At 41.5% G+C, this 20626-nt stretch overlaps 1 protein-coding gene across 2 annotated transcripts in view; it reads right to left on the reverse strand.

Moving 5' to 3' along the window:
• Positions 1-1649: 1649 nt before the first annotated feature.
• slco4a1 (solute carrier organic anion transporter family, member 4A1) overlaps positions 1650-20626 on the reverse strand; it is a 36858-nt gene continuing 17881 nt past the window's right edge. For both annotated transcript variants that reach the window (XM_059333738.1, XM_059333739.1), the window contains exons 3-12: positions 19410-19500; positions 18038-18159; positions 17016-17127; positions 15680-15834; positions 12574-12844; positions 11886-12045; positions 9858-10033; positions 9361-9425; positions 9107-9255; positions 1650-1871 (exon numbers count right to left, since the gene is read on the reverse strand). In XM_059333738.1, the coding sequence (XP_059189721.1) occupies positions 1701-1871; positions 9107-9255; positions 9361-9425; positions 9858-10033; positions 11886-12045; positions 12574-12844; positions 15680-15834; positions 17016-17127; positions 18038-18159; positions 19410-19500 (1472 nt within the window). In that variant the 3' untranslated portion in view covers positions 1650-1700. The remainder of the gene's footprint in view (positions 1872-9106; positions 9256-9360; positions 9426-9857; positions 10034-11885; positions 12046-12573; positions 12845-15679; positions 15835-17015; positions 17128-18037; positions 18160-19409; positions 19501-20626) is intronic.

The raw sequence follows: 20626 nt of genomic DNA on the forward strand, positions 1-20626 counted from the left end.
GTGTACAGGTAAAGAGATGCTGAGACGCTCAGGTGAGGGTCGTAGCAGGAGGCTTACAACCTCTGGCAAAGTGTCACATACACAGCGATCGAGAAGTCAAGATTCAACATGGGAACATTTTATTGTGGTGACAGGGTCGAAGCCCAGCACTGTAGAGACAGCTCAACTTGGTAATAGCACAAATTCACTTGTCAAAGCTGAACTTGTGTGCAGATTAACCTGACACACGCAAACTGATCAGAGATTCCAGAAGAAATGCTGATGTGACCAGGCCTTTAATGTGTTGATATAATTTTCAAGCTTGTCAGTCTTTTTATTTTATTTTTGTGCAGCTATGCAGTTTCTATACTGTCCAAGTAAAGAAAAATCTAAAATACACATGTGCTTTTCTGATTGAAAATATATTTGTGCTGCTGTACTGTGACAAAACAAGTCTATATTCACATTATATTAATTGAAGTGTGTTTTGATACTTTTAAAAGATGACATGATATGACATGGTTTGCTGTCATTATTTATGGCCTGGAGATCTAATACAGAATATAAGACAAAAGCTGTATCTATATGGCAGGAAAATAAAGCAGTGTAACAGTGTATGAGAAAAAACAAAAAAAGAGGATGGATATAAATTCCTTTTTTTCCCACATCATAAATGCTTCATACATATGGCATATAATATATACCACAAAGGTCTCAGCTGTTTCATTTTGAAGGATCATCATTACATTAAATATGAAACAGAAATGCCATCAGACTTACATTCTAAAAAAATTTAACATATCTGTACAAATACATTCAGTACATAAACACTTGTGTGGCACTGCTCTTTAATCATACACTCAGTATGCACACATGTAGTCACAGCAGGAGTTTCATTCAAGAGAGCAGCACATTTTAAGTTATAGTGTACTATAGAAAGTTGTACAGCCCCAATTTCAAACCAGTTGGGTCGCTGTCCAAAACAAATAAAACAGTGTGATCATTTGCTTTCTGAAAAAAAAAAAAGTTAGATACATTTAATTGAAATCTGTACAAAGACAGTATATTTAATTAATACATTTTAGATTATTAACTTCATGGATTTCTGTAAATATGTGCTTATCCTAATTTAAATACAGGCAATACATTTAAAAAAAAGTTGGGTCAGCCACAAAGGACTGGGAAGGTTGTGTTACTACCATTTAATATTCACTCTGATGAACTGAATAATACATTAAAAGAAAAAACCTTGAAGCTGATATGTTCAAAGATTTCTTTACGGCAAAAAAAAAAAAGAATCAGCAAATGATCAAACTGTTTTATTTACATTTTATACTGTCCCCACTGCTTTGGAATCGGGGTTGTGTGTGTGTGTGTGTGTGTGTGTGTGTGTGTGTGTGTGTGTGTGTGTCTGTGTGTGTGTGTGTGTGATGTGCATGAAGGCATCCTGGGGCCTTTTGTGTGTCTGCATTGTCTTGTGTTGTGTTGTCCATTGGTGTGTTTGCATGTGTATGTTGGGGCGGTGTCATTATGGCTGAGAGAAGGCTGTTGGTATAAAGAGAACACACCCCATCACCACCCAAACACACATTCTCACACACACACACACACACACACACACACACACACACACACACAAACACACGCACACACACACACACACACACACACACACACACAGACTGTCAGACAGGGACTCAGCAGTTAGGGAGTCTATTACGTCATAACCTGGCGTGCAGGTTAATGATGACACCATCTTCAGGCAGGTCTTTGACAGGCAGGTCGCTCATGTCTCCGACTCCGTGGTCGGTGCTCTCACAGCTGCTTTGAGGTGACTCAGGAGGAGGCTGGTACAGGATGCTGGCTAATAGGAAAAAGATTGTCCCCAAAACCTGCAAAAGAGGAGGACAGGTGAGTAGTGAGAGAAGAGATGGTAAACACTACATATTTCCCCATCTTGCCTTCAGCAGCTGTTTCTGCTTGTATAACCATCCAGGTTGTTTATTGTGAAAACTGTCAGGACTAGTTTAACAATTTAGGAAATCAATCTACTCTAAACTTGTTTTCATGCTGAGAGTTGGAGAAGAAGACCACTGTCACTCTCATGTCGGTGCTTGGAGTATGAAACTTGGATTAGCTTAGCTTTAGGGCTCGGTCATAATTCAATGTAATAATAATAATACATTTTATTTGTAGGCGCCTTTCACGTCACTCAAGGTCACCTTACAAACACATAAAAAACATTGGGTAAAAACAAGAACAAAATCAGCTACATAAAAACAACAAACAGCGCAGAAGTGAGAATGGCAAGGTCAAACAAAAAAGGCTAATCTAGAGGTTATGAAGAGCCTCGAAAGTGAGAAGAAGTATCTTGTAATCAATACGGAATTAGATAGGTAACCAGTGCAGTTGTTAGAGGACAGGAGTGATGTGATTTTTGGAGGGTTTTCTGGTGATGACAAAAGTCTAAACTTGAGGTGACCAGGGCCTTGACAAGGACGGCGGTACTTTTGGGTTTCAGAAGGTTCAAGGTTCAAGGTACTTTTATTGCCATTTATGTAAAAAAAAAACATATTGGAATTTGTTTCAGTAGTTACAGTGTGTGTGTTTTAAATAACATATAGTGCAGCTAGACAAAGACAGTGATGACACAACAGACAGATAGTGCATATGTAATGATTGAGGTATTAGTAATAATAATAATAATAATAATAATAAAGTGCAATGGGGTGGGCATCAGTCCTAGTTCAGTTCAATGGTCAATGACACTCAGATGACATTCAGTGGGGTAGGGGTAGGGGTGGGGGTAGAGGACCAGGACCAGCCGCATTGATCAGCCTGATGGCTGAGGGGAAGAAGCTGAGGCGGTGGCGGGTCTTCGTGGTCCTGAGCACCCGCAGCCTTTTCCCAGAGGGGAGGGTGGAGAACAGGTAGTTCCCTGGGTGTGTGGGATCAGCCATAATTTTTCTTGCCCTCTTCAGTGCCCTGGTGTCATGGAGGGACTTGAGAGAGGGCAGGGGAGTGCCAATCACCCTCTCTGCCGACTTGATCACCCGTTGCAGCTTGGCCTGGTCCTTGGCCGCTGCAGCAGGGAACCAGGTGATTATGGAGTGTGTGAGGATGGACTCAATGATGGTGGTGTAGAACTGAGTCATGATGGGCCTCGGCAGGTTGAATTTCTTTAGCTGCCGGAGGAAGTACATCCGTTTCTGGGCCTTCTTCAGAAGAGCTGTGGTGTTTAGTTGCCATTTCAGGTCCCTGGTGATGATCAGACCTAAAAAGCGGCATGAGTCTACTAAAGTCACCGGTGTTTCCCCCAGCGTGATGGGAGGGGGCGGGGTAGGATTCCTCCTGAAGTCAACCACCATCTCCACTGTCTTTGATGCATTAAGCTCAAGGTTGTAGTGGCTGCACCAAGACTGTAACTGTGAAATCTCCCTCCTATATGCTGATTCGTCCCCCCTGGAGATGAGACCCACCAGGGTTGTGTCATCCGCAAATTTCAGGAGTTTTACAGACGGGTGGAGTGAGGTACAGCTGTTGGTGTACAGGGAGAATAAGGCGGGGGACAGTACACATCCCTGGGGGGAGCCTGTGCTGATGGATCTGGGGCTAGATGTACATTTCCCCAGCTTCACCCGCTGGGACCTGTTGGTGAGAAAGTCCGTTATCCACCTACAGGTGGGGGCTGGTACCTGCAGCTGGGAGAGCTGGCGCTCCAGGATAGGAGGGATGATGGTGTTAAACGCTGAGCTGAAGTCCACAAACAGAATCCTAGCGTAGTTCCCTGCAGTGTCCAGATGTTCCAGCACGTAATGCATAGCCATGTTCACAGCATCGTCCGTGGACCTGTTGGCTCTGTATGCAAACTGCAGGGAATCCAGTGCAGGATCAGTGATGGACTTCAGGTGGGCCAGGACAAGACGCTCCAGCACCTTCAAGACAACAGAGGTCAGGGCGACAGGTCTGTAGTCGTTAAGGCCTGTGGCCTTGGCCGTCTTGGGGATGGGGATGATGACTGAAGCCTTGAAGCATGTTGGGACCCGGCACAGCTCCAGAGAGGTGTTAAAGATGTAGGTAAACGCTGGAGCCAACTGGTCAGCACAGTGCTTCAGGGCAGATGAAGAGACAGAGTCCGGGCCGGCTGCCTTGCGAGGATTCTGACTCCTGAACAGCCGTCTCACCTGCCGCTCGGTGACAGAGAGGGGGGGGGGGTGGGGGAGTGGAGGGAGTGGGGGGAGGGGGGATGCGGGGGAGAGGTGGGGGAGTGGCAATGAGGGGGAGTAGAAGGGGCCGGTGAATAAGACCCAGGAGGGGGGCCGGGGGGGGCACCTTCTCGAACCTGCAGTAGAACTCATTGAGCTCATTAGCAAGGGGCAGGCTATCAGGCGCCTGAGGGGATTTGGGTCTGTAGTTTGTGATCTTTTTTAGGCCCTTCCAGACAGAGGCAGGTTTCCCCTCTGACAGCTGCAGCTGCAGTTTCTCTGCGAAGCGTTGTTTCGCCTCCTTCACCGCTTTGGTGAACCTGTACTTGGCCTGCTTGAACAGATCGCCGTCCCCACTGCGCCTGGCTGCCTCTTTCTCTCCCCTTAGTCGCTTAAGCTGGGGTGAGAACCAGGGCTTGTCGTTGTTATAAGACTTCCTGGAGCGGAGGGGGACACATGCCTCCTCACAGAAGCCGATGAACGAAGCCACAGTGTCTGTGTACTCATCCAAGTTGTTGCCAGCCACTGGCCCCGCCCACTCGAAGTTCTGGTCACAGCCTCCTTTCTCCAGACAGGCTTGGAGTCGCTCACATGCTTCACTGGACCACACTCTGAACCGGCTTATCACAGGCTTGGAGAGTTTCAGTTTTTGCCTGTAGCAGGGGATCAGGTGAATGAGATCATGGTCACTGTTGCCCAGTGCAGCACGGCAGACGGAGTGGTAGGCCTGACGGATTGTGCAGTAGCAGTGATCAAGGGTGTTTGCTCCCCGGGTGGGACATGTTACTTGTTGTTTATATCTGGGGAGCGTCCGGCTCAGATTAGCCCTGTTGAAGTCACCCACAACAATAACAAGGCTATCAGGGTGCCGGCGCTCCACGCTCATGATCTGCTCGGCCAGTGTGTCTACAGCTGTTGTGACGTCAGCAGAAGGCGGGATGTAAACACACACGAGAATGAATGAACTGTACTCACGGGGGGAATAGAATGGGTAACAGAGGATGAAGAGGGATTCAATTTCAGAGGAGCAGTGTTGATAAATAACTTTGACGTCGGAACTCCAGCGGTCGTTCACAAGGAGCAAAAGCCCCCCTCCACGCGACTTATTCACTGCCTCAAAGTCCCTGTCCGCCCGGAACGAGGAGAAACCTTCCAGTTCTACAGCTCCGTCGGGAACAGATGGCGACAGGTGGGTTTCCACAAAGGCAAAGGCAGCAGAGGAGTGAAAGTCCTTGTTCCTTGCTACAAGGCACCGAAGTTCGTCCATTTTATTGCAAATAGAGTTCACATTAGCAAGGAAAATACCCGGAAGCGGTGGCCGCGTTCCCCTCCGGCGCAGGCGGACCAGAGAACCAGCTCTCCTTCCCCGCTGTCTTCTGATCCATCTCACGGCGTAGGCAAAGAACGAAGTCCCCCTTACAAGTATATCCAAAACGTCCGTAGAGCGGGTGAGTAATTTAGGGCAATCATCCGGAGGGACAGAGCCCTTAAAGTGCATAAGTTCCTCGGTTGTGTAAGTTAACCGACTTGACACAGAAAAAGTACACAGTAAACAAAACACGACACAGTGTAACACTATAGCAGCCATAGGCGGCGCCATCTTGCAAGACGAGAGCTGGGAGAGAAATGGGCTATATTGATATTGATATTGCACAGATTTAAATATGCAGACCGAGTGACATTGTTGATGTGAGCTTCAAAGGAAAGAGTACTGTCAAAGACGACACCAGAGCTATTTACTGGGGGAAACTTTGAAGTTGTCAATTGTTATTGTGAAGTTATCAGACTTTGCCAGAGTGGATTTGGAGCCAACAAGGAGAACTTCAGTTGTATTACTGTTGAGGTTGAGTTAACTTCAGTGAGACAGTCAGAGAGGGATGAGGGAGGAGAGATAGAGCTGGGTGTCATCTGTATAGCAGTGGAAATGAATACCAAATTTCCTGAAGATGTGACCGAGAGGAAAGAGCCAAGGAACATAGACGGAGCCCTGAGGAACGCCGGTCGTGACTGGAGTTAGCTGTAAACTGTGATCTGCGACCAGAGAGATATGATTTGGACCAGGTGAGGGAGGTGCCAGTGAATCCGATTGAAGCATGTCTGTCAAGGAGGGAGATATGAGAGATGGTGTCGAAGGCTGCACTTAAGTCAAGGAGGATGATTATTGTTCCGAGTCAAGAATCAGCTGCCATCAGGAGATCATTAATTCATTTTACTAAGGCTGTCTCAGTGCTATGAAGTGGATGGAAACAAGACTGGAATTCTTCAGCCTGACGGCCTCCCTCACCGCTGGTGTCCACCAGCAGGTTCTTGGGTTGCCGCCACGACACCGACGGCCTTCAAGCCACAGCTCCTACCAGCCGCGTCAACAACTGAGGCTTTGAACATGTTGAACATGTTGAACATGGCCCATTCTGACTCCATGTCCCCAGCTTCACCCGGGATGCTGGAGAAATTCTTCCGGAGGTGTGAGTTGAAGACCCTGCAGACAGGGGCCTCCGCTAGACATTCCCAGTTCACCCTCACTACACGTTTGGGTTGCCAGGTCTGTCCAGCAGCCTCCCCCACCACCTGATCCACCTCACCACCAGGAGGTGATCAGCTGACAGCTTTGCTCCTCTCTTCACCGAGTGCCCTGAACATGATCAGATCTGATGATACGATAATAAAATCGATCATCTATCTTTGGCCTAGAGTGCTCTGGTACCAGGTACACTTATGATTAAGATTAATTACTTTATTAATCCCACTATGGGGAAATTCAACCTCTGCATTTAACTCATCCTTTTTTACACACAAGTGAACACACCATGCAAGGAGCAGTGGAGGGGGAGCTGTGCAGGCCAGGGGGTTAGGTGCCTTGCTCAAGGGCACTCAGTCCTTGACCTGTCATTATTCGAACCCGCGACTCTCCAGTTACAAGCCCGATTCCTAACCTCTAGGCCAGGGACTGCCCCTAAACATGAATTTTGACCCTGACGTGACCCTGACTTATGAACAGCTCTATGTTCTAACATGGTGTTAGTTATGGACAAACCATGACCTTCTAGAACAGAAGTCCAATAACAGAACACCACTCGGGTTCAGATCAGGCCGTTCCTCCCAATAACCCCCTCCAGGTACCATCATCGTTGCACTCGCCTGCATCCTCCCGTCTCGGTTCTTTCTCCAGGAGGGGGCCCTGGTTTACCCGTCCTGGGCGAGGTTCACTGATCTCTATGGTCCCGCTTCATAGGGGTCTTTGAATGGCTCTTAGTGTGGCCCCTCCCATGGGACCACTTTGCCTTGGGAGACCCTACCAGGAGCTGTTGCTCCCGACAACACAGCTCCCAGGATCACTGGAGCACACAAACCCCTCCACCACGGTAAGGTGGCGATTCTTATCGTATATATCTTATATAGATATATCTGCTTTTCTATATATGGGACCTTTGAGTAGGGCTGGGCGATATGTTTTTTCACATGGTCTGAACTCGATTATTGTCACAATTTTTTATATAGTTTTTAAACTGCCAGTTTTAAAGAAGCTGTGCTGAAAACTAAAGAAACTAGAGATCAGTTCAATATTTTATTAACATACAAAGTAAATAAAGCAAATTAAATAAAATGAACATAGAAAATGTAAAAACAATTTTTACTCAACAGTACAACAAATGTAGAAAAATATAAAATAACACAGTTAACTACTTTACAGTCCTGAGTGTTTTTGCAGGTATGCAAGACCCAAAATAAACAAATTGTGAGCCTAATTTCTCCTCTTGGAATGTTGCTCGTACAAAAGACAATGAAATTGATTGCTGCTCTGGTCTGGTGGCTGCACCGCTGGTAGTGAATGAACTGCTAATGCTAGGTGTGCTAGCAGCAGTGGAAGGCTGTGCAGACTCTGCTACCATTTTCATGCTTTCTGCATAATCACTTGGGTGGAACTTCTTCAAATGATTAAACAGATTTGTTGTTGTTAGAAAGCCCAAGCTGTTAATGTTTCGTTAAATTATTTATTGAACTAAGTTCCATTCGGTATAAACTTGTTTCTCTGTTAGTTTTCATATGTCCCATGCTCTTGAATGCACCGTAGCCGCTCCAACGCTATTGTATGCACCATACCTGAGTGTGAATTGCCGTGCTGTGAATGTTAGTTTTTTTCTCCATACAGCGGCGGGTAGATTATAATGCTTTGATGCCCAACATATTGACCCCCCTTCTAATACACAACATGGGTCCAAAATGACCCTCATTTATTCCCATGTTATTTAATATAATATTGTTATTTAATATAATATTGTTATTGAATGCTGCTGTGTGTTTCTGTGCTCTATCTTTTGATATCAACTTATTTTATGATTGAATATTCCAAGTAGTATTTAAATATCTTGTTTTTGATAACAACAGGTCATTATTTCCATTTTGCTTCTCATACTTTATGAAGAAAAAAAGGTTTGTATTATTACATAGCTAACTTCTTGGCTAAGTAGCTTGCTAAGCTAACTACTTAACCCTAACCCTAACCCTAACCCTAGCCAAGAAGTTTGCTAAGTAGTTAGCTTAACGAGCTACTTAGCTAAATACTTAGCCAAGAAGTTAGCTAAGTATCTAGCTTAGCAAGCTACTTAGCTAAATACTTAGCCAAGAAGTTAGCTAAGTAGTTAGCTTAACAAGCTACTTAGCTAAAAAAAAATGGATACGGGTCATTTTTGACCCATGGTGTGCATTAGAAGAGTAGTGACACAAAAAAGGGATTTTATTCCAAAATGAATAAAGGAAAACATAAAATGAGGATGTAAAATGATCAAAAACAAACTAATTGAGGAAAACCTGGAATACTGAATGATGAAAATAATTTATTGCAAAGATATAGAACATAAAAACTTTGTCGGGTCACTTTAGACCCATGTTGGGCATCAAAGGATTAATACTTTGTGTATTACCTTATAGGTGATACCAGCTATTAGGGTGTACTGGCTCATGGCAGAGTTGTGATATAGGTAGCAGGAGCCCTGCTCACCACACTTATCCTGCCACAGCAGGCAGGAGATGTCAATGACAGAGCCAAATGCTATGGGTCCTGGAATACCACCTGTGGGGAAACAGCAGCACAGATTGGAAACGTTTGAGCAAACTGGATGTGATTCAGAGGCTGAAAGTACAAGGTAAACTTAAATAAATAATATATCAGACCTACCAAGTGTGCGCACCACAATCCACTGGATACCGAGTCCAAAGGATCTCTGGCTGTCTGGCACACATCTACACAACACACAGTTGGTCAGATCTCAAAATTCATGATAATATACATTCTTACTTACTTTAGCTTCTTGTGCTGCATTTAATCTGACTGCACTTGGTTGACTGTTGTTACAAGAGATCAACTTTTCTGACAATTTCTACAATAAAAGAAGGGAACGCATGTGTTTAAAGAATGCAACAGCAATATTAATTCAGTGGGAACCACACAGATTTCAATCCCCATTTTCATAATTTTCTTTGTGTCTTGTCTGGTTGCCAGTTTGTTGTTCTTCCAAGCTCACGTTCCAGCATTTTCATAGCTATAGCCTCGTCGTGTTTCAAACCTTGCTCGCTTTTTGAGTCATGCTTTCTGTGCTACGTCCTTGACATATTGTGTATATTTTCTGCATATTTATTTAGTCTTTTCCTAAAGGTTTCACTATGGTCACCCACCTGAGCGTGGCGGTGAGTGCTGGGATGCTACAAAGGAAAGTGAAGGAGATGATGATGAAGAGGAAGGAGAGGAAGGCTGGCATGTGGTGGCAGGAGCTGATACACTTCCCTGTTAACGCGAAACCCTCCTCGCCCCAGGACACATTACCCACCACACAGCTACATCCAGAGTACACCTATGAACACAGAATATATTGTAGCACATTAATATACTGAACCAGTTATGGTAATGGCTTACTGAGTTTTCCATTTTATGTAACTTTATACTTCTACCTCACTACATTTTAGAGGCAAATATTGAACATTTTACTCCTACATTTATCTGACAGCTTTAGTTACTTTTCAGGACAAGATTTAACATGGAAAACATGATGAATTTAATTTAATTTATCTTAAAGAATTTAGTTGAATTAATATCCATATTATCCATTATGCAGCAAGGTTCCCCAAAACCTCATCAAATTATTCTTTAAGAAAACTTTGTGCTGTGAGCAAGTGGCAACCTCCGAATCTGAAGCCAGGGAAAAGAGGCCTTAAATCTGCATTATTTCTAATGACCAGCTCCACTGAAAAAATCAGTCCAATTGTATTCTAGTCTATGAGAAAACAACCATACTTCTCTGATTTTTAGAGTGAAATAAAGGTTACAGCAGCTTCAGGACATGGCGACCTCATGATTGACAAGAAGCTTCAGGCTGACTGTCAATAGTCGTGTTTCCATCAACAAATTTTTTCTATAGACATTTTACATATCTGCATGATAAAAGTTGATGGAAAAATCAATAAAACTCTCGAAAATGCACATAAAAGTTTTTATGCTGGCTTGAGGTGGTTGTCTTTTTCAAAAAAACAGTTCATGTGGTAAACAGAGATGGAAACACTATTTATAAGTTCTGACTTAGCGACCACTTAACTCACATATTGTGCGATTAGCAACCTCTTTTCTGTTTTTGTTTTCTCACAGATGAGCCTTCAGCAATGCATTACACTGCCAACTTCTGACAAAAGTATGTTTGTGCAGTTACTATATGTGCTCTAAACCAGTTGATGGAAAGCTCCTCGATTCATTTTGATATTTCGCTTCCAAATTTACTTTGACTTGAATGGAAACCGGCTATTGAGTGCCATGTATACACATTACTATGCCTCTATCCAGTGTACATTTAAATAGCTGTGAACTTGTTTTTTTTGGTGTTCCTTGTTTTCGTCTTAGAACTATAGAAGCCTTTGACAATGTCTTTTCACTTCATTTAAGTTATCTGTAACATTTCAAAAACCATAGTCCACAAACCAATGTGTGATGTCAAGGTGGCTATATTCACATATTTCATACCTTCTATGGTTCTACGTTTTAACCATATCTGACGTTTCTTGAAATATTTGACATTTTCACATCCAAATCTGAAATTCAGGCTGATTCTCAAAAGTTGATCAATATGTGCTGGTGTGAACAAATGTTTTGTGATAGAAAATAAATATTAAGCAGTTCGTTTCAGAGTTTTGTTTAAAATCTGCTTTTTAAAAGTCTGCCACACTTATGTGCATGCATTTTATGATCACTTGACTCCTCCATTAACTGTAGGGAAACTCTGAAGATTCAATAAAGCATCATGAGCTGTTTGTGACCCAGGGTTAACCCTTGTGGCCTCCTCCTCCTCTTATGGAAAAAATGCATATTTTGTCTTCTTTTGGAAGAAATTTTGGAAAAATACAAATATATAAACTATATATAAAGGGTTAAAATTCGGATAATTATTTAATGTTTGATATTTTTGAACGAGTCTGAAGTTGTTTAAGGGTTAGGGTTAGTTGTTTTTGGCCACGATGCTCACAGAACACTGATGTTGTCTAAGAACCATGTGTTCAGGGACATAAATAACCAGGAGGGTGGTTATGTTTAATGCAAACATCATATTATTTATATGCAAACATTATATATATATATATTTATATAATAGTAGTAGTAGTAGTAGTAGTAGTAATAATAACATAGCAATGTGTCAGTAGGTGGGTAGGTTAGTAGTGTACCTGTTTGCCCGAGGGCTCGGTGTGGTTGATGGAGCTGCAGCCGGCGTGGCAGGGGGAGTAATACATCACGCCGTCCGCCCCACACACCGGGTTATAAAGCTCTCTGACACAACTACAGCCGGCGTTACAGCCCACGGTCAGGTTCTCCTCCAGAGAGGAGCTGCCAGGACCATAAAGGATGCAGGAGGAGAGAGGGAGGGAACAGGAAAACAGGGCAGTAAGTCAATTAGATGTCGAGTGCTTCCACACACTGGAAAAAAAAACTTGTTGTATTTACGGTAAAAAACCAGCAGCTGTGCTTGCCAGAACTTTACCATAATAAATACGGTGCAACTTTTTCTAATATTATGGTAAAATGATAAAAGGTTGATTTCACATTCAAGATTAATTTATTTGGTAAAATATGGAACAAAATGTCAAACGTTTTTCTGTTAAAAGAAACGCTGTTCTGTCATACAACTGACAAGAAAATACTTTATAAATGAAGCATAAATTAAAGATTTTACCATTAAATATTACATTATATTTCTCTTAGAGATATGGTGTTAAGTACATTTAACAATGAGAAAAAGTATTTTTACAAAAAATAAATGCAACAATGATGCTTGTATACTGTCATGGTTTAGCAGTTTTTCACCCTAACATCTCGAGACATTTTTTACAGTGCAGGAACAGAAACGGTGCCCACCTGTTGTGTGGACGCAGCTTGCTGGGCTCGTCGTACAGATCTTTGTACTGGTCCAGCTGGTGTTTCTCCATCAGGTGGGACTGGTACGACACCGTGACACCAGCCATGGGCACGTTGGGGCAGTGGATGAGGAAGATGAAGATGGCGAGCAGACTGACCATCGCACACATCATGCAGAAACGGATGATGCCTCGACAGCGAAGGTTTAATCTCTTCACGATGTAGCCGCCGAGGAAGGTGCCCCCCCCACCTGCTGGGACCACCATGTACCCTGGGACGGCATTAATACCACACATCAAAATCATACATGACAGAAATATACAATATACATACACCAAACATTGAATTAACATTATATATAAAACAGATTAAATAAACCTTAAAACAATGTGACATACACAAAAACACATACAAATATTTAAGATTTTGTGTTCTTTTTTGGTCATTTTTACATTTATTGTTGGTCATTTTCACATCTATAATCATGGAAACATTCTTGATAATAACCAAAATCATTATAAATAAAACCATGTTAAATGTCTAGATATCAGCTCTTAAATGAAACACATAAAAACATATAAGACAGCATAAAAAAATGAGTGCAGAGTAGGGTAAGAGGTATCATCATTGTTAAAAGAATCAACAAAAGTAGTGCTTTTAAAAGAGCCTTTTACCCTTTACCTAACTAAAAGCTAGAGGAAAAAGATGTTTTTAGTCTGTTTTTAAAGGAAGACGCTGCTGTAACAGACAGTTCATGAAGTAAAGAACTCCAGGGAGTAGGACCAGAATGGCTGAAGGCTTCATGAGCTGCTTTAGTGTTTATTCTGGTGAGGAGACTTTTATTTGATGATCTCAAGGATCTGTCTGGCGTGTATTCAGAGAAGGAGGGAATTTAACCTCCGTCATGTCACCTATTTGTTTGTGGACTACTTGAGCTGTAGCATCCAGTGGCCATCCCGTTTTTAGAGCCAGAAGTGACAGTGTTTGGACGTAGAGAGGCTGGAGCTGCACTGTAAAAAATGTCTGTAGATTTTAGGGTGAAAAACTGCTAAACCAGGACAGTTAAAGACGTAAAATGATAAATGGGTTAATTCAGTTTCACAATGAAACACTGTAAATGTTTATATCAGCCAAAACTGGATTTTTACAGTTTTATTTTTTTGTAAAATAAATGACTCCACTCTAAAATACCAAAATATACTGTAATATATATACAAGACATCACTGTATTTATATATACCCTCCTCTGTGTGTGAGCCTGATTGCTGATGGGAGTCTGCTGCTGGAGCCGCTCGGCTGCTGCTCATCAGATCATCACCAACACGACTAAGACCCTGAGCTGGATTATAGACTCTACTCAGTTAGTCTCTAGCTCTCTACACATTACCTGCCTCTATTACAGTTTTCTTCTCTCTAAGCATGAGAGCGCCCTAACTGATTTTATTTCCTGGTGTGACTGTAACTTTTTGGATTTAAATGTATCCAAAACAAAATAATTAATTATAGATTTTAGACGTAAGACGGAAATTCCTACTGAGTGCATTATACATAACAAAAAAGTTGAAATTGTTTCATCATACAAATACTTGGGGACCTTTTTTGACGACCATCTCAAATTTGATGTGAACACAGATTTTATAGTAAAGCGAGGACAACAGAGAATTCATCTCCTCAGGAAACTAAACTCTTTCTCTGTCAGGCCTGTTATACTCTGTCATTTTTATCAAGCATTTGTTGAGTCTTTTGTGTTTTTCCTTTATCTGTTGGTTTCATTGTCTTTCAGTCAAAGACAGAAACAGCCTGACTAGTATTGTGAAGTCATGCTCTAAGATTACCAGAGTAAAACTAAGAGACTTAAGTTCCTTTTGCAACCAGCAAATCCTCCGTAAAGCTGAGTGACTTTTAGCCTCCTGAGCCATGAATCCTCTGTTCCCTTCAGGCCGTTATGCCTTCCTAGGTGTAAAACAAATCGCTTCTCCAAATCATTCGTCCCCCTTGCACTAAGACTTTTACATTCTTCATAGGGTTTTTATTTTAATTTATTAAATTATAAATTTATTTATTCTTTATTTTCCAATGTGTCCATTCTAAGCTCCGTGTTGTCTGATGTGTGTTGTTGATGTTGATGTGTGTTGCCGTGTTGTCGACTATTTATGTGTTGACTATTTGTTGCTGGCCATGTGGTCCGTATGAACCACGACAACCTGCTGCTCAGAATGAATTGCCCCTTGTGGGATTAATAAAGTTGTTTGAATTGAATTGAGTTTTTGTCCTGCCTTTTTGAGACCTAACCCTTTTTCCTTTTTTGCACCCCAGCAACCGCCCGGACGCCAGCCTGCTCCTCCTGCCTGCACCTCCTGCCTGCACCTCCTGCCTGCACCTCCGGCCTGCACCTCCTGCCTGCACCTCCGGCCTGCACCTCCTGCCTGCACCTCCTGCCTGCACCTCCGGCCTGCACCTCCTGCCTGCACCTGCACTTCCGGCCTGCACCTCCTGCCTGCACCTGCACCTCCTGCCTGCACCTCCTGCCTGCACCTCCGGCCTGCACCTCCTGCCTGCACCTGCACTTCCGGCCTGCACCTCCTGCCTGCACCTGCACCTCCTGCCTGCACCTCCGGCCTGCTCCTCCGGCCTGATCCCATTCTCTGCCTGGCTGCCAACCCACCTGCATCTCCTGCCTTACCACCTTTTACAATAAACACTCTTGTTACCTGACCTCTGCCTCCTTCCCTGCTCCTGAGTGTACTAAACACCATATCTCTAACAGAAATATACTGTTATATTTAATGGTAAAATCTTTAATTTTTGCAGCATTTATAAAGTATTTTCTTGTCAATTATATGTCAGAACAGCGTTTCTTTAGATGGAAAAACTTTTTATTTATACGGTAAAATATGTAATAAAATGAAATCAACAGTGTTAATATCATTTTACTGTAATATTAGAAAAAGTTTGACCGTTTTTCAACCCTTTTTTTACAGTGAGGATTTAAAAAAATAATTTATTGAGTTGAAATGGCTTTGAAATTGATTTAATTAACCATTATGGTTTGCTCTGGCCATTGCACCATGGGCTTTATAATTGTAACACTTTATTGGCCACTCACCGAACCACGTAGCAGCCTCTGATGCACTCAGACTGAACTGGGACTCCAAGAACTTTGGACCAAAGGTGGACATGCCGGCAATGAGGGTTGCCTCCGTTGCTCCAGCCAAGCAGAGGAAAAGGAAGGGAGGGTTCTTTAAGAGGAGCAGCACCGACCTGAGAGACAGAGAGGAGGTTCACCGGATACATTTACGTTTCCTTTTTAACCACCCACACCTATTTATCCTCCAAGGAACATTATGGGGACCTACCACAGACCAGCTGGACCACAGAGAACACATTTATGATGTTTTAAAAAAAATTAAACCCCTAAATGTCAAAGATCTGTGATGTGACATATACTGTATGATACATTGGGCGTTTAGGGTATTTATGTTTATAATATTTCTTATTTTAAAATAAATAAACTAGACACATTTTCATCTTACAGAAACACAAATTTCCCGTTTTCTTTGCTACTCCACAATTAATAATTATCAAAATTGTGACATTAATAGTGCTGTTTAACAACAAATTAGTTTTCAGATTAGTTTTTAAGTAACAAAATAAGAATAAATCAATAAAAAATAAAAATAAATAACCATTTGCCTTTTTGTTTGCATCTCCATAACATTACAGGACATTAACGGATTAGAATTGTTAAACTTAGCCTAGTAACAAAAATAAGCTTTTTAGAATTAGCTACTTTTTCACATTTCTGTTTCCAGTCACAGCCACATGTTGGAGAAGTCACTTCCTGTCAAAGTCACATGACCACCACACCAGGGTGTTGAGTATGTGTCGTTTTTTGGTCATTTTGTGTCATTTTTTGGTCATTTTGTTTCTCTTTTCAGTCATTTAGTCCAACATAAAATGTGAAATGTAATACAGGACATCCGATTAAGGGATTAGAATTGTTAAATGGGTTTAAATTTAGCCTCAGAACAAAAAAATAAGCTTTTTGAAATTAGCTACTGTAGCTTTACTACACTGTAAAATACTCATGGCATTTATTGTTAGTAAAAATACTTTTTCTCACTGTTAAATGTACTAAACACCATATCTCTAACAGAAATATTCTGTTATATTTAATGGTAAAATCTTTAATTTATGCAGCATTTATAAAGTATTTTCTTGTCAATTATATGGCAGAACAGCGTTTCTTTTGATGGAAAAACGTTTTATTTATACAGTAAAATATGGAATAAAATGTCAATCTGAAAGGTGAAATCAACAGTACTAATATCATTTTACCGTAATTTTAGAAAAAGTTGCACCGTATTTATTACGGTAAAGTTCTGGAGACCACAGCTGCTGGTTTTTACCATAAAAACAACAGGTTTTCTTTTACAGTGTACCTTGGCATGTCTTTGACTGATTTTCCGAACTGAGGGTCTGAGGCTGTGGTGTGGCTGCCGTCCTTCAGCTGGTGGGCCTCAGAAACCCTCATGGCCATGTAGGCCTGAGAACCTGCAGGAAGAAACAGATGAAGACTGAGTGAGAAGAATGTATGTGGATGCTCTTCAGCTTCTTTACTGCTTTCCTTTGGCCAGAACTTGTCCAACCCTGCTCTGAACGAAGAGCCACCAGATCATCACGAGGGGAGATTGGAGTCAGTTTTCTCTTTTAGAGCTACTAAAGCATGGAACACTCTCCAGTCATCTAAAAAGTGTTACAGATTTACATACTTTCTCACGTGAAGTGAAAAAATGGATTTTAAGTAATAAGTCATGTCAGCACTAACCATTATTCTGTACTCTCTACGTGTGTGTGTGTGTGTGTGTGTGTGTGTGTGTGTGTGCATGCTTGTTGTTCTTGTTTGATTTTATCCTATTTTATTCTTCTGACCTGTCCAGGGACTGCAGATGGAAATGAGCTTTTAGCTATAATCTGGTACAAGCCATCTTTTTACTCCACGTAATTAATGAACCTTGTACATGGTCCCTGTTTTAAATGAACCACTAAACTAAACTAAACAAAACAGTGTGTGTGTGTGTGTGTGTGTGTGTGTGTGTGTGTGTGTGTGTGTGTGTGTGTTTGGTGGACAGAATGGTACCTGGTAGGTGCCATGGGTGATGGTTGGGTTAGGATTAGGGTTGGGTTACGGTTAGGGTTACGGTTAGGGTTGATGGTACCTGGTAGGTGCCATGGGTGATGGTTGGGTTCGGTTAGGGTTAGGGTTACGGTTAGGGTTACGGTTAGGGTTGATGGTACCTGGTAGCTGCCGTGGGTTAGGGTTAGGGTTACGGTTAGGGTTACGGTTAGGGTTAGGGTTAGGGTTAGGGTTAGGGTTGATGGTACCTGGTACCTGCCGTGGGTTAGGGTTGGGTTCGGTTACGGTTAGGGTTATGGGTAGGGTTACGGTTAGGGTTGATGGTACCTGGTAGCTGCCGTGGGTAGCCCAGGATGGGGAACGCGACCAGTAGAGCTGCTGCTCCTCCTGCTAGGAAGCCGATCCACCAAGCCCCGACCCACAGAGGGTTCTCTGGAGTCATGGCTGTCCTGGGACAACACACACACACACACACACACACACACACAGTATGAATCACATCTCATCTACTGACCTATAACTGCTGGTCCACAACCATCTACTGTGTAAAATTATAATTAAATAAATATATTCCATTCTAATCTTTTCTCAATACCTCCAGTCTAGTCTATAATCCAGTTTTTGTTCTATTGTAGTCTGTACTATTCTAATGTGCTTTACTTTGTTCTATTTTAGTCGTTTTTATTAAAAATATTCACTGCTCTGTCTACTATAGTAACTTTTACCTTATTAAACTCCAGTTTAGATTCTAAATACTGTAGCTTGCTCTATTGTGATCAGTTCAATTCTAATGTACTCTATTTTATTCTAACATTACACTATTCTGTTCTGGTGTAATTTATTCTACTCTAGCCTGTTGTATTCTATTATACAATCTTTAGTCACTTCTTCACGCTCTTGTTCTGTCCCATTATACTTTAGTCTATTCTATTAAACACTAGTCTGTTCTGTTATATTATGCTATAGATTGTTCCATTCTATTCTATTCTATTCTATTCTATTACACACTACTCTGTTCTATTGTACTCCAGTATGTTCTTTTTTTAACCCTTTGATGCCCAACATGTTAGTTTTTATGTTCTATATCTTTGCAATGAATTATTTTCATCATATAGCATTCCATGTTTTGCTCAATTAGTTTGTTTTTGGTCATCATACATCTTTATTTGGTGTTTTCCTTCATTCATTTTTGAATAAAATCCATTTTTGAGTCACTACTCTTCTAACACACAATTTGGGTCAAAAAAAGACCCATATCCATTTTTTTTAGCTAAGTAGCTTGCTAAGCTAACTACTTAGCCAAGTAGTTAGCTTTTTAACAAAAACCTTTTTTCTTCATAAAGTATGAGAGGCAAAATGGAAATAATGATCTGTTGTAATCTAAAACAAGATATTTACAGAATACTTGGAATATTCAATGATAAAATAAGTTCATACACACACACAGCGGCATTCAATAACATGGCGGATGAAAGAGGGTTATTTTGGACCATGTTGTACAACAAAGGGTTAATATACTGTAGTTTTATGTTCTCCAGAGTGTTCCATTCTAGTTTATTCTATTCTATTAAACATTGGTCTGTTCTATTCTACTCCAGTATGTTCTGTTTTAATATACTGTAGTTTTATTGTTCTCTAGTTGTTCATTCAGTGTGTTCTGGTCTATTCCAGCCCATCCTGTCCTCCAAAGCAGACTCACGTCAGGTGGATCTCGGTGTAAATGTTGAGGAAGTTTCCTCCCAGCAGGTATCCTGCTGCTGGACCCACAATGGCTGCTGTGTAGAAGATCCCTGGGGGGAGACAGGCTCAGACTCAGGACCAGTGAGTGTCTACTTCCTGCTTCCTCCAGGTTAAAAGGTCCCATTGTTCAGAAAAGTTACATTTTCATGAGAAAAAAGAGGCTTGATGTGACTGTGAGGGGACTGAGCTTGTGTGTTTGTCTGTTTTGGTGAGATCCTCTTTGGTGGTTTTGTGCTCTGCTGCTGTGTAAAAATAGTGATGTTTTGTATTTCTGATGATGCTGAATGGTGAAGATGGGTCAGAATGACAGGGCAGCACAATAATGAATAATATAAGTTTGATTTGATAGTTAAAACTAGATTCAGCAGCTTTACTGGCTGTCTGAGTGTGTATGAGGGCACATTTGGTCATTTCTAAGCTATTAGCTCTTTCATCTGTTTCCAGTTTTCAGCAACAGAGAGGACAACAGGACTGTGATTTTCTCTGCTGCTAATTGGAGTCATTATATCGTGTTATATTAAAGACACGTAAGTACTGCTTTTAATGCTAAAGGCAAGGTGTCACAGCAGTTCAACTAATTTTCAACATAAAACAAATTGATTAAAATTAGAAACAATCATAAGAGGGAAATAGTGCGATCACAAAAGTGTTCCGACAGTCTGATTGTCCATGTTGATTGCTTTCATCTGTGTCAATTGAACTTAAACTGTTAAACTGATCTGATGTGAAATAGTTTAGGAATAAAAGAAAAAATAGCATCGGAATAAAATGGAATTAATTGTGTTAGAACAAAATGACGAGTTAAATTTTAATTACATTTAAGCTACTGATTAAAATTTCTAGAACTTTGTCTGGAAACAGTAGTTGTGCAGGGAGAATGACACGTTAGTTGACATGCAGTGCAACAAAAGGACATTATTGAGCATTTAGACATTGGATTGTCAAAATCGATTTCTATCTAAGGACGTGTAGTTCAAAGCTGACCAGACATACACACGTGATTTTTAACGTCAGTTGACACAGTGTGTCATGTGCATGTAACTTGTGTAAATGTAACTTTGTTGTTTGGATGAATGTGGGAAATGTGTTAGTCCTGTTCAAACAAAGACCTATATTCAGAAATATTTCAGCTTGTGTCTGCAACCGACAAGCAACTACAAAACCATGCAGGTAGGG

The sequence above is a fragment of the Centropristis striata genome, chromosome 5 (assembly GCF_030273125.1).
Source record: "Centropristis striata isolate RG_2023a ecotype Rhode Island chromosome 5, C.striata_1.0, whole genome shotgun sequence".
NCBI classification, from domain to species: Eukaryota; Metazoa; Chordata; class Actinopteri; order Perciformes; family Serranidae; genus Centropristis; species Centropristis striata.